A 22581-nucleotide genomic window follows, 5' to 3' on the forward strand; every position below is an offset into this window, starting at 1 on the left:
GTGAATCTGTGGAGCAGTCACCTCAGGACGTGGTCACAGCAGGAACAGTGGACGGGTTTATACAAGGCTTAGATTAATTTTTTAAATGAAGTAACGTTAATGCTTATAAGAATGTGCAAATATCTGGGTCTCACTCCCCTGTGATAAAATTCACACTTCTACCCATCCCTTGTTTGATCTTGATGAACTAATGCCGTACTATGAAGGTAGGTATAAGTTTATGGCGTACCCATTTTAGACAGGATTAGTAAATTTGCCCCATTAGGTCAGTCTATACTAACGAGGCCGATGCCGCTATCTCAGAGTTGAGGGTGCATTAGACAGCCCGATGTGGCAGAGTCATTCCTTCCCGGCAATTGCCTGCTCACTGGCGGAGGAGACCGCAGCTATTACATGCAGCGATCTCCTCCACAGCATGGCGAGGAGCGATCACTATGCCATCGCTAGTCCCCATGCTGTCTAGTGGTTTAACGGCAGCAGATTGTTTTTTCAGCATGCGTTTACTTGTTCATCGGCCAATCGGTGGCGGCATTAGACTGCAAGATGATCACTAACGAGCGTTCATATGTTTAATACACCCTTTGGTTCCTGGAGAAATGCATGCTGAGGGCTATGATATCTGGGGGGTCTGCCGCCAGGGTGACATGTTCAGAATTGTCTTCTCCATGGGACGTGGACTTACAAGACATGGACACTCCCAGCAGGAATTCTTATCTAGAGTAAAGGAATGCAGGCTTGTCGTGACCGGTCTCCTCCCTGCCTCCACCTCACAGCCTCCTCCCCAGGTCTCCACCTTTCTCTGCGGCTCCAGAGGGACAGGAAGCAGGTCTCAGGTAAAGAGGAACTATTTACAGTAAGATACAGTGCCCTCCTGCACGCCATGCCAATGTGTCAGGTCTCCAGCCCTGTGGGCGACTATGGCCTGTGCGGTTTTATTTTTTTTTGCATGTGATCTGTGCTTTTTGGTATGTTCCTGCCAAGAGTCTTTGTCTGTCCAACCGTCATCAGAGTATATTCCTGCTGCATATCTCTGTCCAACCGTCATCAGAGTATATTCCTGCTGCATATCTCTGTCCAACCGTCATCCGAGTATATTCCTGCTGCATATCTCTGTCCAACCGTCATCCGAGTATATTCCTGCTGCATGTCTCTGTCCAACCGTCATCAGAGTATATTCCTGCTGCATGTCTCTGTCCAACCGTCATTACAGAGTATATTCCTGCTGCATATCTCTGTCCAACCGTCATCAGAGTATATTCCTGCTGCATATCTCTGTCCAACCGTCATCAGAGTATATTCCTGCTGCATGTCTCTGTCCAGCCGTCATCACTGAGTATATTCCTGCTGCATGTCTCTGTCCAACCGTCATCCGAGTATATTCCTGCTGCATGTCTCTGTCCAACCGTCATCAGAGTATATTCCTGCTGCATGTCTCTGTCCAACCGTCATCCGAGTATATTCCTGCTGCATGTCTCTGTCCAACCGTCATCAGAGTATATTCCTGCTGCATGTCTCTGTCCAACCGTCATCAGAGTATATTCCTGCTGCATATCTCTGTCCAGTCATCATCACTGAGTATATCCCTGCTGCATGTCTCTGTCCAGTCATCATCACTGAGTATATTCCTGCTGCATGTCTCTGTCCAACCGTCATCCGAGTATATTCCTGCTGCATGTCTCTGTCCAACCGTCATCAGAGTATATTCCTGCTGCATGTCTCTGTCCAACCGTCATCCGAGTATATTCCTGCTGCATGTCTCTGTCCAACCGTCATCAGAGTATATCCCTGCTGCATGTCTCTGTCCAACCGTCATCAGAGTATATTCCTGCTGCATGTCTCTGTCCAACTGTCATTACAGAGTATATTCCTGCTGCATGTCTCTGTCCAACCGTCATCCGAGTATATTCCTGCTGCATGTCTCTGTCCAACCGTCATCAGAGTATATTCCTGCTGCATGTCTTTGTCCAGTCATTATCACAGAGTATATTCCTGCTGCATGTCTCTGTCCAGTCATCATCACTGAGTATATCCCTGCTGCATGTCTCTGTCCAGTCATCATTACTGAGTATATTCCTGCTGCATGTCTCTGTCCAGTCATCATCACTGAGTATATTCCTGCTGCATGTCTCTGTCCAGTCATCACTGAGTATATTCCTGCTGCATGTCTCTGTCCAGTCATCATCACTGAGTATATTCCTGCTGCATGTCTCTGTCCAGTCATCATCACTGAGTATATCCCTGCTGCATGTCTCTGTCCAGTCATCATCACTGAGTATATCCCTGCTGCATGTCTCTGTCCAGTCATTATCACAGAGTATATTCCTGCTGCATGTCTCTGTCCAGTCATTATCACTGAGTATATTCCTGCTGCATGTCTCTGTCCAGTCATCATCACTGAGTATATCCCTGCTGCATGTCTCTGTCCAGTCATCATCACTGAGTATATTCCTGCTGCATGTCTCTGTCCAGTCATCATCACAGAGTATATCCCTGCTGCATGTCTCTGTCCAGTCATCATCACTGAGTATATTCCTGCTGCATGTCTCTGTGTCCAGCCATCATCACTGAGTATATTCCTGCTGCATGTCTCTGTCCAGTCATCATCACTGAGTATATTCCTGCTGCATGTCTCTGTCCAGTCATCACTGAGTATATTCCTGCTGCATGTCTCTGTGCAGCCATCACTGAGTATATTCCTGCTGCATGTCTCTGTCCAGTCATCATCACTGAGTATATTCCTGCTGCATGTCTCTGTCCAGTCATCATCACTGAGTATATTCCTGCTGCATGTCTCTGTCCAGTCATCACTGAGTATATTCCTGCTGCATGTCTCTGTCCAGTCATCATCACTGAGTATATTCCTGCTGCATGTCTCTGTCCAGTCATTATCACAGAGTATATCCCTGCTGCATGTCTCTGTCCAGTCATCATCACTGAGTATATTCCTGCTGCATGTCTCTGTCCAGTCATCATCACTGAGTATATTCCTGCTGCATGTCTCTGTCCAGTCATCATCACTGAGTATATTCCTGCTGCATGTCTCTGTGTCCAGTCATCATTACTGAGTATATTCCTGCTGCATGTCTCTGTCCAGTCATTATCACTGAGTATATTCCTGCTGCATGTCTCTGTGTCCAGTCATCATCACTGAGTATATTCCTGCTGCATGTCTCTGTCCAGTCATCATCACTGAGTATATTCCTGCTGCATGTCTCTGTGTCCAGTCATCATTACTGAGTATATTCCTGCTGCATGTCTCTATCCAGCCGTCATCACTGAGTATATTCCTGCTGCATGTCTCTGTCCAGTCATCATCACAGAGTATATTCCTGCTGCATGTCTCTGTCCAGTCATCATCACTGAGTATATTCCTGCTGCATGTCTCTGTCCAGTCATCATCACTGAGTATATTCCTGCTGCATGTCTCTGTGTCCAGTCATCATCACAGAGTATATTCCTGCTGCATGTCTCTCTGTCCAGTCATCATCACTGAGTATATTCCTGCTGCATGTCTCTGTGCAGCCATCACTGAGTATATCCCTGCTGCATGTCTCTGTGTCCAGTCATCATCACAGAGTATATTCCTGCTGCATGTCTCTGTGTCCAGTCATCATTACTGAGTATATTCCTGCTGCATGTCTCTGTCCAGTCATCACTGAGTATATCCCTGCTGCATGTCTCTGTCCAGTCATCATCACTGAGTATATTCCTGCTGCATGTCTCTGTCCAGTCATCATCACTGAGTATATTCCTGCTGCATGTCTCTGTGCAGCCATCACTGAGTATATCCCTGCTGCATGTCTCTGTGTACTGTCATCATCACAGAGTATATTCCTGCTGCATGTCTCTGTGTCCAGTCATCATTACTGAGTATATTCCTGCTGCATGTCTCTGTCCAGTCATCATCACTGAGTATATTCCTGCTGCATGTCTCTGTGCAGCCATCACAGAGTATATTCCTGCTGCATGTCTCTGTGTCCAGTCATCATCACTGAGTATATTCCTGCTGCATGTCTCTGTCCAGTCATCATCACTGAGTATATTCCTGCTGCATGTCTCTGTGCAGCCATCACTGAGTATATTCCTGCTGCATGTCTCTGTGTCCAGTCATCATCACTGAGTATATTCCTGCTGCATGTCTCTGTGCAGCCATCACTGAGTATATTCCTGCTGCATGTCTCTGTGTCCAGTCATCATCACTGAGTATATTCCTGCTGCATGTCTCTGTCCAGTGATCACAGAGTATATTCCTGCTGCATGTCTCTGTGTCCAGTCATCATCACAGAGTATATTCCTGCTGCATGTCTCTGTGCAGCCATCACTGAGTATATCCCTGCTGCATGTCTCTGTCCAGTCATCATCACTGAGTATATTCCTGCTGCATGTCTCTGTGCAGCCATCACTGAGTATATCCCTGCTGCATGTCTCTGTGCAGCCATCACTGAGTATATTCCTGCTGCATGTCTCTGTCCAGTCATCATCACTGAGTATATCCCTGCTGCATGTCTCTGTGCAGCCATCACTGAGTATATCCCTGCTGCATGTCTCTGTGCAGCCATCACTGAGTATATCCCTGCTGCATGTCTCTGTCCAGTCATCATCACTGAGTATATCCCTGCTGCATGTCTCTGTCCAGTCATCATCACTGAGTATATTCCTGCTGCATGTCTCTGTGCAGCCATCACAGAGTATATTCCTGCTGCATGTCTCTGTGTACTGTACTGTGTTAGTCCAGAGGCAGGTCAGCCCCCCATGAGGTGGTCGGCAGGGGCCCTCGTGATACTGAAAGAGGAGCTGCTGTTTTTCTGGCAGCCGTAATTCTTTGAGGAGAAGCCTTGATGACTACGAGGTAAACTATGCTGCCTGCACGAACCGTAATACCTGCAGTTTATAACAGAGGCCACCGATTAGACACGGGGACAATGCTGTAGTTAGGAAGAACATCTCCGCAGGCAATTGATGCAGAATGTCCTTGATATCTTGAAGGACCACACTAGTCATAAAGGATAAAGCAGCCATGGTTGGTATTTGTACTTCCCCTACATTGTTGGGGCCTTCTGCTCCCTCCAGGACTCCAAGGCTGTACAGCAGTCACCTCTCCGCACCGAGACGTCAGTGGACGGGGCACACAACTCAGCCCCTCTGGCAAAGAGTTTCTTTTTAAATTTCTGCCTAGAGTGATCCTTTAAAGAGTTTAATATTAGTTTAACGCTTTATTTCTGCAGTTATAAACTGGGGGTCATGGAGCCAGCAAAGAATATAGTGAAGATTGCCATCCAGATGATGGGCGCCTACCCCCAGCTCATTGAGCTCAACCAGGTAACTTCTGTCTGAATGAGACCCCCACGGTGCAATCAGCTTCACTGCACGTATCTCCGAAATGCGGTGACCTAATCTATTCCATCATGGCAGTTCACATAATTCTATTGGATGCGAGAGGAGAGAAATCCTTAGTAGAAGTCTTTTACTCCGAGGGCCACAGGAAATGTCCAAACCCATCAGGAGAAATGGTTGATCTAAGACAGGGGTCTGATATGGGCCACACATGGACAGGCCGCACGCGTCTCGGACATGAACGTACTTCCAACTGACCCATTGGCTATGAATCGCCTCCCGTGACATTTGTCATTGCTACCTTAAAACTCCACTTTTATTACCTGTCTTTGAAAACCCGGCCAGCGGATTTTAAGGTGGAGCGTGCTCCCACCTACCACTTCTTATTAAATTGCTTCCTCTATTTGTTCACATGCCACCCCCTGACATGTTTCTCCGGAACCCCAGCGTCCTATATGGACAGTGAACTCCAGTCACATCACTAATGAGGCATTTACCTTACGGCCGTGTAGCGGAGCACATTGGTGGAGCTGCCCATCACTGCGGCGCTGCCTGCTCTGCTGCCACATCCTCCCCCTATGGCTGCAATGTATTTGTTCTTTAATGGCTCTTTCACACAAGCGCATGCCGTGCGTGGAATCTGCTGCGTGAAAGAATGCCAAACTGCGCTCTGGACAGCAGAGACACGGAGCAGTAACATGACTGATAACGCTCCGTGCCCCTCTTTTTACTACGAAATCACAGTCAGATAAAGTGGTCACCGTGATTTTGTAGTAAAAAGATCACAGAGAGGCACGGAGCATTACCAGTCATGTTACTGCTCCGTGTCTCTGCTGTCCAAAGCGCAGTTTGGCTTTTTTTACGTAGCGGATTCCACACACAGCATGCGCTCGTGTGAAAAACCCCTAAGGGGTTATCCAGGAAAATATATTAATATCTTATCCTCAGGGCAGGTCATCAGGACCCCGCCAATCAGCTGTTAGAAGAGGCCTCTTCCTAGGCCAGTCACATCACTGTACATCGGTCATACGGCCTAGTTGCAGCTCAGCTCTATTCAAGTCAGTGGCATGTAAAGCGTTAAACAGCCTGGGTCGGCACTCCTGCCGGTCCGGGCTGTTAGAGCAGGACCGCGACTCTCATGAGCATGTCTGTAGTCCTGGAAGGTGCCTACAGACCGCATACTGCGCATGGCTATAGTCCTGGAAGGTGCCTGCATACTGCACATAGCTATAGTCCAGGAAGGTGCCTATAGACCGCATACTGCGCATGGCTATAGTCCTGGAAGGTGCCTGCATACTGTGCATGGCTATAGTCCTGGAAGGTGCCTACAGACCGCATACTGCGCATGGCTATAGTCCTGGAAGGTGCCTACAGACTGCATACTGTGCATGGCTATAGTCCTGGAAGGTGCCTGCATACTGCACATGGCTATAGTCCTGGAAGGTGCCTACAGACTGCATACTGCGCATGGCTATAGTCCTGGAAGGTGCCTACAGACCGCATACTGCGCATGGCTATAGTCCTGGAAGGTGCCTACAGACTGCATACTGCACATGGCTATAGTCCTGGAAGGTGACTGCATACTGTGCATGGCTATAGTCCTGGAAGGTGCCTACAGACCGCATACTGCGCATGGCTATAGTCCTGGAAGGTGCCTACAGACTGCATACTGTGCATGGCTATAGTCCTGGAAGGTGCCTGCATACTGCACATGGCTATAGTCCTGGAAGGTGCCTACAGACTGCATACTGCGCATGGCTATAGTCCTGGAAGGTGCCTACAGACCGCATACTGCGCATGGCTATAGTCCTGGAAGGTGCCTACAGACTGCATACTGCACATGGCTATAGTCCTGGAAGGTGCCTGCATACTGTGCATGGCTATAGTCCTGGAAGGTGCCTACAGACCGCATACTGCGCATGGCTATAGTCCTGGAAGGTGCCTACAGACCGCATACTGCGCATGGCTATAGTCCTGGAAGGTGCCTACAGACCGCATACTGCGCATGGCTATAGTCCTGGAAGGTGCCTACAGACTGCATACTGCACATGGCTATAGTCCTGGAAGGTGACTGCATACTGTGCATGGCTATAGTCCTGGAAGGTGCCTACAGAACGCATACTGTGCATGGCTATAGTCCTGGAAGGTGCCTACAGACTGCATACTGCACATGGCTATAGTCCTGGAAGGTGACTGCATACTGCACATGGCTATAGTCCTGGAAGGTGCCTACAGAACGCATACTGTGCATGGCTATAGTCCTGGAAGGTGCCTACAGACCGCATACTGTGCATGGCTATAATCCTGGAAGGTGCCTACAGACTGCATACTGCACATGGCTATAGTCCTGGAAGGTGCCTACAGACCTCATACTGTGCATTTCTATAGTCCTGGAAGGTGCCTACAGACCGCATACTGCACATGGCTATAGTCCTGGAAGGTGCCTATAGACCGCATACTGCACATGGCTATAGTCCTGGAAGGTGACTGCAGACCTCATACTGCGCATGGCTATAGTCCTGGAAGGTGCCTACAGACCTCATACTGTGCATGGCTATAGTCCAGGAAGGTGCCTACAGACCGCATACTGCACATGGCTATAGTCCTGGAAGGTGACTGCATACTGCACATGGCTATAGTCCTGGAAGGTGCCTGCATACTGTGCATGGCTATAGTCCTGGAAGGTGCCTACAGACCTCATACTGTGCATGGCTATAGTCCAGGAAGGTGCCTACAAACTGCATACTGCACATGGCTATAGTCCTGGAAGGTGACTGCATACTGCACATGGCTATAGTCCTGGAAGGTGCCTGCATACTGTGCATGGCTATAGTCCTGGAAGGTGCCTACAGAACGCATACTGCACATGGCTATAGTCCTGGAAGGTGCCTACAGACTGCATACTGCACATGGCTATAGTCCTGGAAGGTGCCTACAGACCGCATACTGTGCATGGCTATAGTCCTGGAAGGTGCCTGCATACTGCACATGGCTATAGTCCTGGAAGGTGCCTACAGACCGCATACTGCGCATGGCTATAGTCCTGGAAGGTGCCTACAGACCGCATACTGCACATGGCTATAGTCCTGGAAGGTGCCTACAGACCTCATACTGTGCATGGCTATAGTCCTGGAAGGTGCCTACAGACCGCATACTGTGCATGGCTATAGTCCTGGAAGGTGCCTGCATACTGCGCATAGCTATAGTCCTGGAAGGTGCCTACAGACTGCATACTGCACATGGCTATAGTCCTGGAAGGTGCCTACAGACCGCATACTGCACATGGCTATAGTCCTGGAAGGTGCCTACAGACTGCATACTGCGCATAGCTATAGTCCTGGAAGGTGCCTACAGACCGCATACTGCACATGGCTATAGTCCAGGAAGGTGCCTACAAACTGCATACTGCACATGGCTATAGTCCTGGAAGGTGCCTACAGACCGCATACTGCACATGGCTATAGTCCTGGAAGGTGCCTACAGACTGCATACTGCACATGGCTATAGTCCTGGAAGGTGCCTACAGACCGCATACTGCGCATGGCTATAGTCCTGGAAGGTGCCTACAGACCGCATACTGCGCATGGCTATAGTCCTGGAAGGTGCCTACAGACCGCATACTGTGCATGGCTATAGTCCTGGAAGGTGCCTGCAGACCGCATACTGCGCATGGCTATAGTCCTGGAAGGTGCCTACAAACTGCATACTGCACATGGCTATAGTCCTGGAAGGTGCCTACAGACCGCATACTGCACATGGCTATAGTCCTGGAAGGTGCCTACAGACCGCATACTGCACATGGCTATAGTCCTGGAAGGTGCCTACAAACTGCATACTGCACATGGCTATAGTCCTGGAAGGTGCCTACAGACCGCATACTGCGCATGGCTATAGTCCTGGAAGGTGCCTACAGACCGCATACTGCACATGGCTATAGTCCTGGAAGGTGCCTACAGACCGCATACTGCGCATGGCTATAGTCCTGGAAGGTGCCTACAGACCTCATACTGCGCATGGCTATAGTCCTGGAAGGTGCCTACAGAACGCATACTGCGCATGGCTATAGTCCTGGAAGGTAACTGCAGACCGCATACTGCACATGGCTATAGTCCTGGAAGGTGCCTACAGACTGCATACTGTGCATGGCTATAGTCCTGGAAGGTAACTGCAGACCGCATACTGCGCATGGCTATAGTCCTGGAAGGTGCCTGCAGACCGCATACTGCACATGGCTATAGTCCTGGAAGGTGCCTACAAACTGCATACTGCACATGGCTATAGTCCTGGAAGGTGCCTGCAGACCTCATACTGCGCATGGCTATAGTCCTGGAAGGTGCCTACAGAACGCATACTGCGCATGGCTATAGTCCTGGAAGGTAACTGCAGACCGCATACTGCGCATGGCTATAGTCCTGGAAGGTTCCTACAGACCGCATACTGTGCATGGCTATAGTCCTGGAAGATGCCTACAGACCGCATACTGCACATGGCTATAGTCCTGGAAGGTGCCTACAGACCGCATACTGCACATGGCTATAGTCCTGGAAGGTGCCTACAAACTGCATACTGCGCATGGCTATAGTCCTGGAAGGTGACTGCAGACCGCATACTGTGCATGGCTATAGTCCTGGAAGGTGCCTACAGACCGCATACTGCACATGGCTATAGTCCTGGAAGGTGCCTACAGACCGCATACTGTGCATTGCTATAGTCCTGGAAGGTGCCTGCATACTGCGCATGGCTATAGTCCTGGAAGGTGACTGCAGACCGCATACTGTGCATGGCTATAGTCCTGGAAGGTGCCTACAGACCGCATACTGCACATGGCTATAGTCCTGGAAGGTGCCTGCATACTGCGCATGGCTATAGTCCTGGAAGGTGCCTACAGACCGCATACTGTGCATGGCTATAGTCCTGGAAGGTGCCTGCATACTGTGCATGGCTATAGTCCTGGAAGGTGCCTACAGACTGCATACTGTGCATGGCTATAGTCCTGGAAGGTGCCTACAGACCGCATACTGTGCATGGCTATAGTCCTGGAAGGTGCCTGCATACTGTGCATGGCTATAGTCCTGGAAGGTGCCTACAGATCGCATACTGTGCATGGCTATAGTCCTGGAAGGTGCCTACAGACTGCATACTGTGCATGGCTATAGTCCTGGAAGGTGCCTACAAACTGCATACTGCACATGGCTATAGTCCTGGAAGGTGCCTACAGACCGCATACTGCGCATGGCTATAGTCCTGGAAGGTGCCTACAGACCGCATACTGCACATGGCTATAGTCCTGGAAGGTGACTGCAGACCGCATACTGCACATGGCTATAGTCCTGGAAGGTGCCTACAGACTGCATACTGTGCATGGCTATAGTCCTGGAAGGTGCCTACAAACTGCATACTGCACATGGCTATAGTCCTGGAAGGTGCCTACAGACCGCATACTGCACATGGCTATAGTCCTGGAAGGTGCCTACAGACCTCATACTGCGCATGGCTATAGTCCTGGAAGGTGCCTGCATACTGTGCATGGCTATAGTCCTGGAAGGTGCCTACAGAACGCATACTGTGCATGGCTATAGTCCTGGAAGGTGCCTACAGACTGCATACTGTGCATGGCTATAGTCCTGGAAGGTGCCTACAGACCGCATACTGTGCATGGCTATAGTCCTGGAAGGTGCCTGCATACTGTGCATGGCTATAGTCCTGGAAGGTGCCTACAGAACGCATACTGTGCATGGCTATAGTCCTGGAAGGTGCCTACAGACTGCATACTGTGCATGGCTATAGTCCTGGAAGGTGCCTACAGAACGCATACTGTGCATGGCTATAGTCCTGGAAGGTGCCTACAGACTGCATACTGCACATGGCTATAGTCCTGGAAGGTGCCTACAGACCGCATACTGCGCATGGCTATAGTCCAGGAAGGTGACTGCAGACCGCATACTGTGCATGGCTATAGTCCAGGAAGGTGCCTACAGACTGCATACTGCACATGGCTATAGTCCTGGAAGGTGCCTACAGACCGCATACTGCGCATGGCTATAGTCCAGGAAGGTGACTGCAGACCGCATACTGTGCATGGCTATAGTCCAGGAAGGTGCCTACAGACTGCATACTGCACATGCACAGGGACTTAAGATTTTTTTTCTGCCATACACCTAGTTATTCTTTTCTTGAATCTGATGTTACGTAAACATATATTCCAACATAAAGCTGTCATGGCGGCTCCTTCCATATCGCTGAAGGTATTCCTCACCTTAATCAGTGTGTAGAAGGAGTAAATGAAGGTACTGTATGTCCTGAACCCCATGATATTTCTATCATTGTAGGACTTTATTTAGCAGATCATGTTGAAGGTCTCTGTTTCTTCTCAATTCTATGCTACATGTTTTCTACAATTTTTTTTCTCTGCTTCTCTCTAAAATAGTTCCGTCTTTATGTCTATTTGATAATTACTGCATTTCTAAGTAGTGGAGATTTTACTATTACCTTTCTTAAATTGTATAAATGAATATATCTGTTATAAAGCCCACGGTGGCCAATAGCATGCCCCCCTTGAGGTATCATGGGAAACGTGTTTGATGCCCCAGGGCCATGGAAGGCAATGAGTGGACCCTAATCTGTCTGTGCTTTTCCTAGAGTAAACCCCTGTCTGCAGTCCTGAAGGACGTGTGCGACGCGTAAGTCTTTGATTCCTACATGTTCATATACCTAATCCACACAAACATCGCTCCACAACCCGCACCAAGTGCCCAGCTATTCTCATGAATCCAGATAATACAGTGTATGGCAGGACAACACACATCAAATATAAAACTCTCTAAATAAAAAATATGCATATGTCCAAAAATATGAGAAAATACTGTTCATACTTTATTAAATTCATATTTTAAAAAAAAAAGTTACAGGTAACAGGTTCTCTTTATATATAATCTGCTCAGCTCCTCCTGCTCTATAACACACTGCTTGCAGATTACATGGTGACAGGTTCTCTGTATATATAATCTGCTCAGCTCCTCCTGCTCTATAAAACGCTGCCTGCAGATTACACGGTGACAGGTTCTTTATATATAATCTGCTCAGCTCCTCCTGCTCTATAACACGCTGCCTGCAGATTACACGGTGACAGGTTCTCTGTATATATAATCTGCTCAGCTCCTCCAGCTCTATAAAACGCTGCCTGCAGATTACACGGTGACAGGTTCTCTTCATATATAATCTGCTCAGCTCCTCCTGCTCTTTAACACACTGCCTGCAGAATACATGGTGACAGGTTCTTTGTATATATAATCTGCTCAGCTCCTCCTGCTCTATAACACGCTGCCTGCAGATTACATGGTGACAGGTTCTCTTTATATATAATCTGCTCAGCTCCTCCTGCTCTATAACACACTGCCTGCAGATTACATGGTGACAGGTTCTCTTTATATATAATCTGCTCAGCTCCTCCTGCTCTATAACACGCTGCCTGCAGATTACATGGTGACAGGTTCTCTTTATATATAATCTGCTCAGCTCCTCCTGCTCTATAACACACTGCCTGCAGATTACATGGTGACAGGTTCTCTTTATATATAATCTGCTCAGCTCCTCCTGCTCTATAACACACTGCCTGCAGAATACATGGTGACAGGTTCTCTGTATATATAATCTATTTTGTCCCACTTTTCTTTGCAGATTTCTTCTGCCCCCGACCTTCCTGACTGTTGCTTTCTTAGACATGTTGCGGGGCTTCATCTGATTGAGGGATACCTTTTCTTAACCACCTCAGCCCCGCTAGCTTAAACCCCTTTAATGACCAGACCACTTTTTACACTTCTGACCTACACTACTTTCACGGTTTATTGCTCGGTCATACAACTTACCACCCAAATGAATTTTACCTCCTTTTCTTCTCACTAATAGAGCTTTCCTTTGGTGGTATTTCATTGCTGCTGACATTTTTTCTTTTTTTGATATTAATCAAAATTTACCGAAATTTTTGCAAAAAAATGACATTTTTCACTTTCTGCTGTAAAATTTTTCAAATAAAACTAAATTTCTATATAAACTTTTCTCTAAATGTATTGTTCTACATGTCTTTGATAAAAAAAAAATGCAATAAGTGTATATTTATTGGTTTGCGCAAAAGTTATAGCGTTTACAAACTATGGTACAACAATGTGAATTTCTGCATTTTGAAGCAGCTCTGACTTTCTGATCACCTGTCATGTTTCCTGAGGTTCTACAATGGCCAGACAGTAGAAACACCCCACAAATGACCCCATTTCGGAAAGTACACACCCTAAGGTATTCGCTGATGGGCATAGTGAGTTCATGGAAGTTTTTATTTTTTGTCACAAGTTAGCGGAAAATGATTTTTTTTTATTTATATATTATTTTTCTTACAAAGTCTCATATTCCACTAACTTGTGACAAAAAAATCTAATTTTACATGAACTCACCATACCCCTCACGGAATACCTTGGGGTGTCTTCTTTCCAAGATAGGGTCACTTGTGGGGTATTTATACTGCCCTGGCATTTTAGGGGACCTAAAGCGTGAGAAGTAGTTTGGAATCCAAATGCGTAAAAAATGCCCTGTGAAATCGTAAAGATACTCTTTGGAATTTGGGCCCCTTTGCGCACCTAGGCTGCAAAAAAAGTGTCACACATGTGGTATCGCCGTACTCAGGAGAAGTAGGGCAATGTGTTTTGGGGTGTCTTTTTACATATACCCATGCTGGGTGAGATAAATATCTCTGTAAAAGACAACTTTTCCCATTTTTTTATACAAAGTTGTCATTTTACAGAGATATTTCTCTCACCCAGCATGAGTATATGTAAAAATACACCCCAAAACACATTGCCCAACTTCTCCTGAGTACAGCGATACCACATGTGTGACACTTTTTTGCAGCCTAGGTGCGCAAAGGGGCCCAAATTCCAATGAGTACCTTTTAGGAGGGCATTTTTAGGCATTTGGATTCCAGACTTCTTCTCACGTCTTAGGGCCCCTAAAATGCCAGGGCAGTATAAATACCCCACAAGTGACCCCATTTTGGAAAGAAGACATCCCAAGGTATTCCGTGAGGGGCATGGCGAGTTCATAGAAGTTTTTTTTTTGGCACAAGTTAGCGGAAATTGATTTTTTTTTGTTTTTTCTCACAAAGTCTCCCTTTCCGCTAACTTGTGACAAAAAATTCAATCTTTCATGGACTCAATATGCCCCTCAGCGAATATCTTGGGGTGTCTACTTTCCGAAATGGGGTCATTTGTGGGGTGTGTTTACTGTTCTGGCATTTTGGGCGGGGCTAAATTGTGAGCAACCCTGTAAAGCCTAAAGGTACTTGTTGGACTTTCGCCCCCTTTACGCACCTAGGCTGCAAAAAAGTGTCACACATGTTGTATCGCCGTACTCAGGAGAAGTAGGGCAATGTGTTTTGGGGTGTATTTATACATATACCCATGCTGGGTGAGATAAATATCTCTGTAAATTGACAACTACTTCTCCTGAGTACGGCGATACCACATGTGTGACAGTTTTTTGCAGCCTAGATGCGCAAAGGGGCCCAAATTCCAATGAGAATCTTTACGATTTCACAGGGCATTTTTTACGCATTTGGATTCCAAACTACTTCTCACGCTTTAGGTCCCCTAAAGTACCAGGGCAGTGTAAATACCCCACAAGTGACCCAATTTTGGAAAGAAGACACCCCAAGGTATTCCGTGAGGGGCATGGCGAGTTCCTAGAATATTTTTTTTTTACACAAGTTAGCGGAAAAGGATTTTTATTTTTTATTTCTCTTACAAAGTCTCATTTTCCACTAACTTGTGACAAAAATTTTTTTTTTACATGAACTCACCATGCCCCTCACGAAATACCTTGGGGTGTCTTATATCCAAAATGGGGTCACATGTGAGGTATTTATACTGCCCTGGCATTTTAGGGGCCCTAAAGCGTGAGAAGAAGTCTGGAATATAAATGTCTAAAAAATTTTACGCATTATGATTCCGTGAGGGGTATGGTGAGTTCATGTGAGATTTTATTTTTTGTCACAAGTTAGTGGAATATGAGACTTTGTAAGAAAAAAAAATCAATCAATTTCCGCTAACTTGTGCCAAAAAAAAAAAAATCTTCTATGAACTCGCCATGCCCCTCAAAAGTGATCTTTATTGCGCCGCAGAGATTTTACAGTGTTTTTGCAGTGATCAGAAAAAAAAAAATTCTGTCACTGCGGTGGGGCGGACTGAACGCAAGTGTGCGTACAAGATCAGGCCTGATCGGACGAACACTGCGTTTTTTGTAGAGCCTATAGAACATGTCCTATTCTTGTCCGCAATTGCGGACAAGAAAAGGCATTTTCTATATAGTTCTGGCAATGTGCGGATCCGCAAAATGCGGAAAGCACATTGCCGGTGTCCGTGTTTTGTGGATCCGCGGTGTCCGTGTTTTGCGGATCCGCAAAACACATACGAACGTCTGAATGGAGCCTTACAGGGGGGTGATCAATGACAAGGGTGTGATCAGGGAGTGTATATAAGGTGATCACTCGCTGTAAGGCTCTATTCAGACGTCCGTATGTGTTTTGCGGATCCGCAAAACACATACGGACGTCTGAATGGAGCCTTACAGGGGGGGTGATCAATGACAGGGGGGTGATCAGGGAGTCTATATGGGGTGATCACCCCCCTGTCATTGATCACCCCCCTGTAAGGCTCCATTCAGACGTTCGTATGTGTTTTGTGGATCCGCGGATCCGCAAAACACATACGGACGTCTGAATGGAGCCTTACAGAGGGGTGATCAATGACAGGGGGGTGATCAGGGGGTCTATATGGGGTGATTACCCCCCTGTTAGGCTCCATTCAGACGTCCGTATGTGTTTTGCGGATCCGCAAAACACATACGGACGTCTGAATGGAGCCTTACAGGGGGGTGATCAAGGAGTCTATATGGGGTGATCACCCCCCTGTCATTGATCACCCCCCTGTAAGGCTCCATTCAAACGTCCGTATGTGTTTTGCGGATCCGCGGATCCGCAAAACACATACGGACATCTGAATGGAGCCTTACAGGGGGCTGATCAGGGAGTCTAATATGGGGTGATAAGAGGTTAATAAGTGACAGGGGGGAGTGTAGTGTAGTGTGGTGTTTGGTGCTACTTACAGAGCTGCCTGTGTCCTCTGGTGGTCGATCCAAGCAAAGGGGACCACCAGAGGACCAGGTAGCAGGTATATTAGATTCTGTTAACAAAACAGCGTCTAATATACCTGTTAAGGGTTATAAAAATCGCATCTACAGCCTGCCAGCGAATGATCGCCGTTGTCAGGCTGTAGATCCATTCGTTTACCTCCCGATCCTGTGAACGCGCGCTCCTGTGTGCGCGCGTTCACAGGAAATCTCGCGTCTCGCGAGAGGACGCACCGATGCGTCCAGGAGGAATAACTCGGCCGCCCGCAGGACGCAATCCTGGGTTAGGCAGTCGGGAGGTGGTTAATATCTTAATATGCTTTTGTTGCAATAAAGGCATCACCATTGCTCTTCCTGCACCCAAGCTCCACTCTATGGCCAGTCCCTCTCTGGCTGCTTTGCCACTGCATGGACCTGTCAGTCGAAACAGCGATGGAGGGTTTGGGCACAGAAATGAAGGGAGTTTGGGTGCAACAAGTGCAATGGTCACACCCTCATTGCACCAAAGTCATAATTTGCATATTAAGACATTGTATCATAAATTGGGACTGGAGCTTTGGCTCAAGAAAGGAAAAATCAGCATTTTAATGCGGTGCAGGCCAGCAATGTGTGTAAGGTAGCAGTTGTCAGGGAGGTCGGGGGACAGATTTCCTGTAGGGTTGTCGGGCAGGTCCTTTCATAGCATCTAATAGGATTCAGGTCTGGATTTTGACTCTGCCTTTCCAAATCCTTGATTTTCTTTATTGTTAGGCGTCATGCACGTGACCATGCCGGTCATGTGCATGGGGATCTGAAAAACAAGGATGCTGTCCACGTATGTTGCTCATTTTGCGGAAAGGAACGTCTGGACCTCGTTAGAGCAGACCTGTCCTTGTCCGTGATACGGAGGAGAATAGGGCACGCTTTTATCTTTTTTGAGGGCCTGTGGAACGTACGTGTGGATGCGGAAAACACACAGTGTTGACCGCATCTTTGGTGGCCCTATTGAAATGAATGGGTCCTCATCCATTTCACATACAAAATAGTGGAACGGCTGCGGACACATTAATACGGTCATGTGAATGGGCCCTAAGGCTGTCTTTCTACTCCGAAAAAAACATGCGTAAGGTTGTAATCAGGTGACTGGAATCATACTACACAGTAAAGCAGAGCACAGAGGGTGAGAATCTCTAAAACGTAAGCTTTAATAAATGTGCAATAAAACCCCAGCAATAAGGGAAGCACATAACACCCCAACGACACAGTAATTAGACCTAACACCCCAACGACACAGTAATTAGACCTAACACCCCAACGACACAGTAAGTAGACCTAACACCCCAACGACACAGTAATTAGACCTAACACCCCAACGACACAGTAATTAGACCTAACACCCCAACGACACAGTAATTAGACCTAACACCCCAACGACACAGTAATTAGACCTAACACCCCAACGACACAGTAATTAGACCTAACACCCCAACGACACAGTAATTAGACCTAACACCCCAACGACACAGTAATTAGACCTAACACCCCAACGACACAGTAATTAGACCTAACACCCCAACGACACAGTAAGTAGACCTAACACCCCAACGACACAGTAAGTAGACCTAACACCCCAACGACACAGTAATTAGACCTAACACCCCAACACAGTAATTAGACCTAACACCCCAACAACACAGTAATTAGACCTAACACCCCAACGACACAGTAATTAGACCTAACACCCCGACGACACAGTAATTAGACCTAACACCCCGACGACACAGTAATTAGACCTAACACCCCAACGACACAGTAAGTAGACCTAACACCCCAACGACACAGTAATTAGACCTAACACCCCAACGACACAGTAATTAGACCTAACACCCCAACGACACAGTAATTAGACCTAACACCCCAACGACACAGTAAGTAGACCTAACACCCCGACGACACAGTAAGTAGACCTAACACCCCGACGACACAGTAATTAGATCTAACACCCCGACGACACAGTAATTAGACCTAACACCCCGACGACACAGTAATTAGACCTAACACCCCGACGACACAGTAATTAGACCTAACACCCCGACGACACAGTAATTAGACCTAACACCCCAACGACACAGTAATTAGACCTAACACCCCAACGACACAGTAATTAGACCTAACACCCCAACGACACAGTAATTAGACCTAACACCCCAACGACACAGTAATTAGACCTAACACCCCAACGACACAGTAATTAGACCTAACACCCCAACGACACAGTAATTAGACCTAACACCCCAACGACACAGTAATTAGACCTAACACCCCAACGACACAGTAATTAGACCTAACACCCCAACGACACAGTAATTAGACCTAACACCCCAACGACACAGTAATTAGACCTAACACCCCAACGACACAGTAAGTAGACCTAACACCCCAACGACACAGTAAGTAGACCTAACACCCCAACGACACAGTAATTAGACCTAACACCCCAACACAGTAATTAGACCTAACACCCCAACAACACAGTAATTAGACCTAACACCCCAACGACACAGTAATTAGACCTAACACCCCGACGACACAGTAATTAGACCTAACACCCCGACGACACAGTAATTAGACCTAACACCCCAACGACACAGTAATTAGACCTAACACCCCAACGACACAGTAATTAGACCTAACACCCCAACGACACAGTAATTAGACCTAACACCCCAACGACACAGTAATTAGACCTAACACCCCAACGACACAGTAATTAGACCTAACACCCCAACGACACAGTAATTAGACCTAACACCCCAACGACACAGTAATTAGACCTAACACCCCAACGACACAGTAATTAGACCTAACACCCCAACGACACAGTAATTAGACCTAACACCCCAACAACACAGTAATTAGACCTAACACCCCAACGACACAGTAAGTAGACCTAACACCCCAACGACACAGTAAGTAGACCTAACACCCCAACGACACAGTAATTAGACCTAACACCCCAACACAGTAATTAGACCTAACACCCCAACAACACAGTAATTAGACCTAACACCCCAACGACACAGTAATTAGACCTAACACCCCGACGACACAGTAATTAGACCTAACACCCCGACGACACAGTAATTAGACCTAACACCCCGACGACACAGTAATTAGACCTAACACCCCAACGACACAGTAATTAGACCTAACACCCCAACGACACAGTAATTAGACCTAACACCCCAACGACACAGTAATTAGACCTAACACCCCAACGACACAGTAATTAGACCTAACACCCCAACGACACAGTAATTAGACCTAACACCCCAACGACACAGTAATTAGACCTAACACCCCAACGACACAGTAATTAGACCTAACACCCCAACGACACAGTAATTAGACCTAACACCCCAACAACACAGTAATTAGACCTAACACCCCAACGACACAGTAATTAGACCTAACACCCCAACGACACAGTAATTAGACCTAACACCCCAACACAGTAATTAGACCTAACACCCCAACAACACAGTAATTAGACCTAACACCCCAACGACACAGTAAGTAGACCTAACACCCCAACGACACAGTAAGTAGACCTAACACCCCAACAACACAGTAATTAGACCTAACACCCCAACAACACAGTAATTAGACATAACACCCCAACAACACAGTAATTAGACCTAGCAGTCCAAAACACAGTAATTAGACCTAACACCCCAACAACACAGTAATTAGACCTAACACCCCAACAACACAGTAAGTAGACCTAACACCCCAACAACACAGTAAGTAGACCTAACACCCCAACAACACAGTAAGTAGAACTAACACCCCAACAACACAGTAAGTAGAACTAACACCCCCAACAACACTGTAGGTAGACATAACACCCCAACAACACAGTAATTAGATATAACACCTTGCGGAATACAGTGGTGGTGGTGGGGGGCCGGTGGATAAACAGGTAAAAATAAAATCACTACACAGGGAAGCACCCTGCACCCCTAATCCACCCTAGTGCACTCTAGCCTGAGCATCCCAGTGCATTCACCATCAGGATTCTTCCCTAACACCCCAACAACACAGTAAGTAGACCTAACACCCCAACAACACTGTAGGTAGACATAACACCCCAACAACAACACAGTAATTAGACCTAACACCCCAACAACACAGTAGTTAGACATAACACCCCAACAACACAGTAATTAGACCTAACACCCCAACAACACAGTAATTAGACCTAACACCCCAACAACACAGTAAGTAGACCTAACACCCCAACAACACAGTAAGTAGACCTAACACCCCAACAACACTGTAGGTAGACATAACACCCCAACAACACAGTAATTAGATATAACACCTTGCGGAATACAGTGGTGGTGGTGGGGGGCCGGTGGATAAACAGGTAAAAATAAAATCACTACACAGGGAAGCACCCTGCACCCCTAATCCACCCTAGTGCACTCTAGCCTGAGCATCCCAGTGCATTCACCATCAGGATTCTTCCCTGTGTTGAGGGATAGTCGGGGCCCCTGTAGGGATCCATGCCCTCTGTGCTCTGGCTTTTTACTCCACTCTTAGTTTGCCCCTTGTCATAAATCAGGCGCCTCTAAGACAGTCCTCGTCCCGGCTAGCGCTTTTTCCCCAACATTTACAACATAAGTGTTATTGAAATTGCAGCCCCCCCCCCCCCCGCCCCGCCCAACTGCTTAACGTGACCTGAAACCAACCGTGTGACTAAACATCATGGTCTGAAGCCCCTTAAGAAGATGACCCCCTTTGTGAGAACTCGGGTGATGCATCATGGTCTCCTCTTCTCTGTCCCGGAGACAACCTGAGGAGCAATCCAATTATCTCTGAGGACAAAGGGAGATCGCCAATACACATGTGAGGACAACAGGACAGACATCACCATTTAAACACACAATGGGACAATGGCACAATAGAAACACACCCAGCATTTTCCTCCCAAGCTGACAAGTTACACTTATTATAAATTGTTACAACTTTGTGAGTTTACATTGGCCATACATATAACTAACAACAATTTAAACAGTATAACTTGGGGACAAACCTATCCAAAATTCACTTGAATAGGTTCAGGGGTTTAAAAGTTAGTATATGGCCCATAATCCAGGGGCAAGAGGCCAGCAGCCAGTCCTCTCCAAAACCCAGTGGCGAGGTTGGTTTCGCCACACTAGTAGTTTAATCTGAAAAATTCTGCAAATGTGGGAGAAATGGTGAAGGGGTGAAGTTTTCACAGCGAGGCGATGCCATGAACGCTACTGCACATCGCGCACCCGTGCACGGTTTTTACAATGACCTACCTGCGGTTATGCTGCCGGGGAGATGAAAGCTGGTGGGAAAACTGCCTTAGTTTCCAACGGCAACCAATCAGATTCCACCTTTGGGTTTCAGAGCTTATGGTAACTTTGGATAAATCTCTCTCAGCAACTTCATAGAACTCCATTTTGTTACCTAACCCCAGGTTTGTTTGGCGTAGCCGCGAGGTCAGAGGTCACTGCATACCGCTCCAGATGGCAGATCTCACTGAAACGCAGTCCAGCTGTAGAACAAACGCGTGGCAGTGACATGATATACAAACGTGCTGAAGAGTACCATGTCAAAATCCCGGGAGAACACAAGGGGGCGCCGCCATGTAAAATCTCCTGAGAACACAAGGGGGTGCCGCCATGTAAAATCTCCTGAGAACACAAGGGGGCGCCGCCATGTAAAATCTCCTGAGAACACAATGGGGTGCCGCCATGTAAAATCTCCTGAGAACACAAGGGAACGCCGCCATGTAAAATCTCCTGAGAACACAAGGGGGCGCCGCCATGTAAAATCTCCTGAGAACACAAGGGGGCGCCGCCATGTAAAATCTCCTGAGAACACAAGGGGGTGCCGCCATGTAAAATCTCCTGAGAACACAAGGGGGCGCCGCCATGTAAAATCTCCTGAGAACAAAAGGGGGCGCCGCCATGTAAAATCCCCGGAGAACACAAGGGGGCGCCACCATGTAAAATCTCCTGAGAACACAAGGGGGCGCCGCCATGTAAAATCCCTGTTGTA

At 47.3% G+C, this 22581-nt stretch overlaps 1 protein-coding gene across 1 annotated transcript in view; it reads left to right on the top strand.

The window, feature by feature from the left end:
- Positions 1–721: 721 nt before the first annotated feature.
- Positions 722–22581, top strand: part of LOC120980357 (engulfment and cell motility protein 3-like) — a 97361-nt gene continuing 75501 nt past the window's right edge. The window contains exons 1-3 of the mRNA XM_040409408.1: positions 722–833; positions 5226–5319; positions 11974–12014. Coding sequence (XP_040265342.1) covers positions 5242–5319; positions 11974–12014 — 119 coding nt within the window. The 5' untranslated portion in view covers positions 722–833; positions 5226–5241. The remainder of the gene's footprint in view (positions 834–5225; positions 5320–11973; positions 12015–22581) is intronic.

The sequence above is a fragment of the Bufo bufo genome, chromosome 10, assembly GCF_905171765.1.
Source record: "Bufo bufo chromosome 10, aBufBuf1.1, whole genome shotgun sequence".
Taxonomy (NCBI): domain Eukaryota; kingdom Metazoa; phylum Chordata; class Amphibia; order Anura; family Bufonidae; genus Bufo; species Bufo bufo.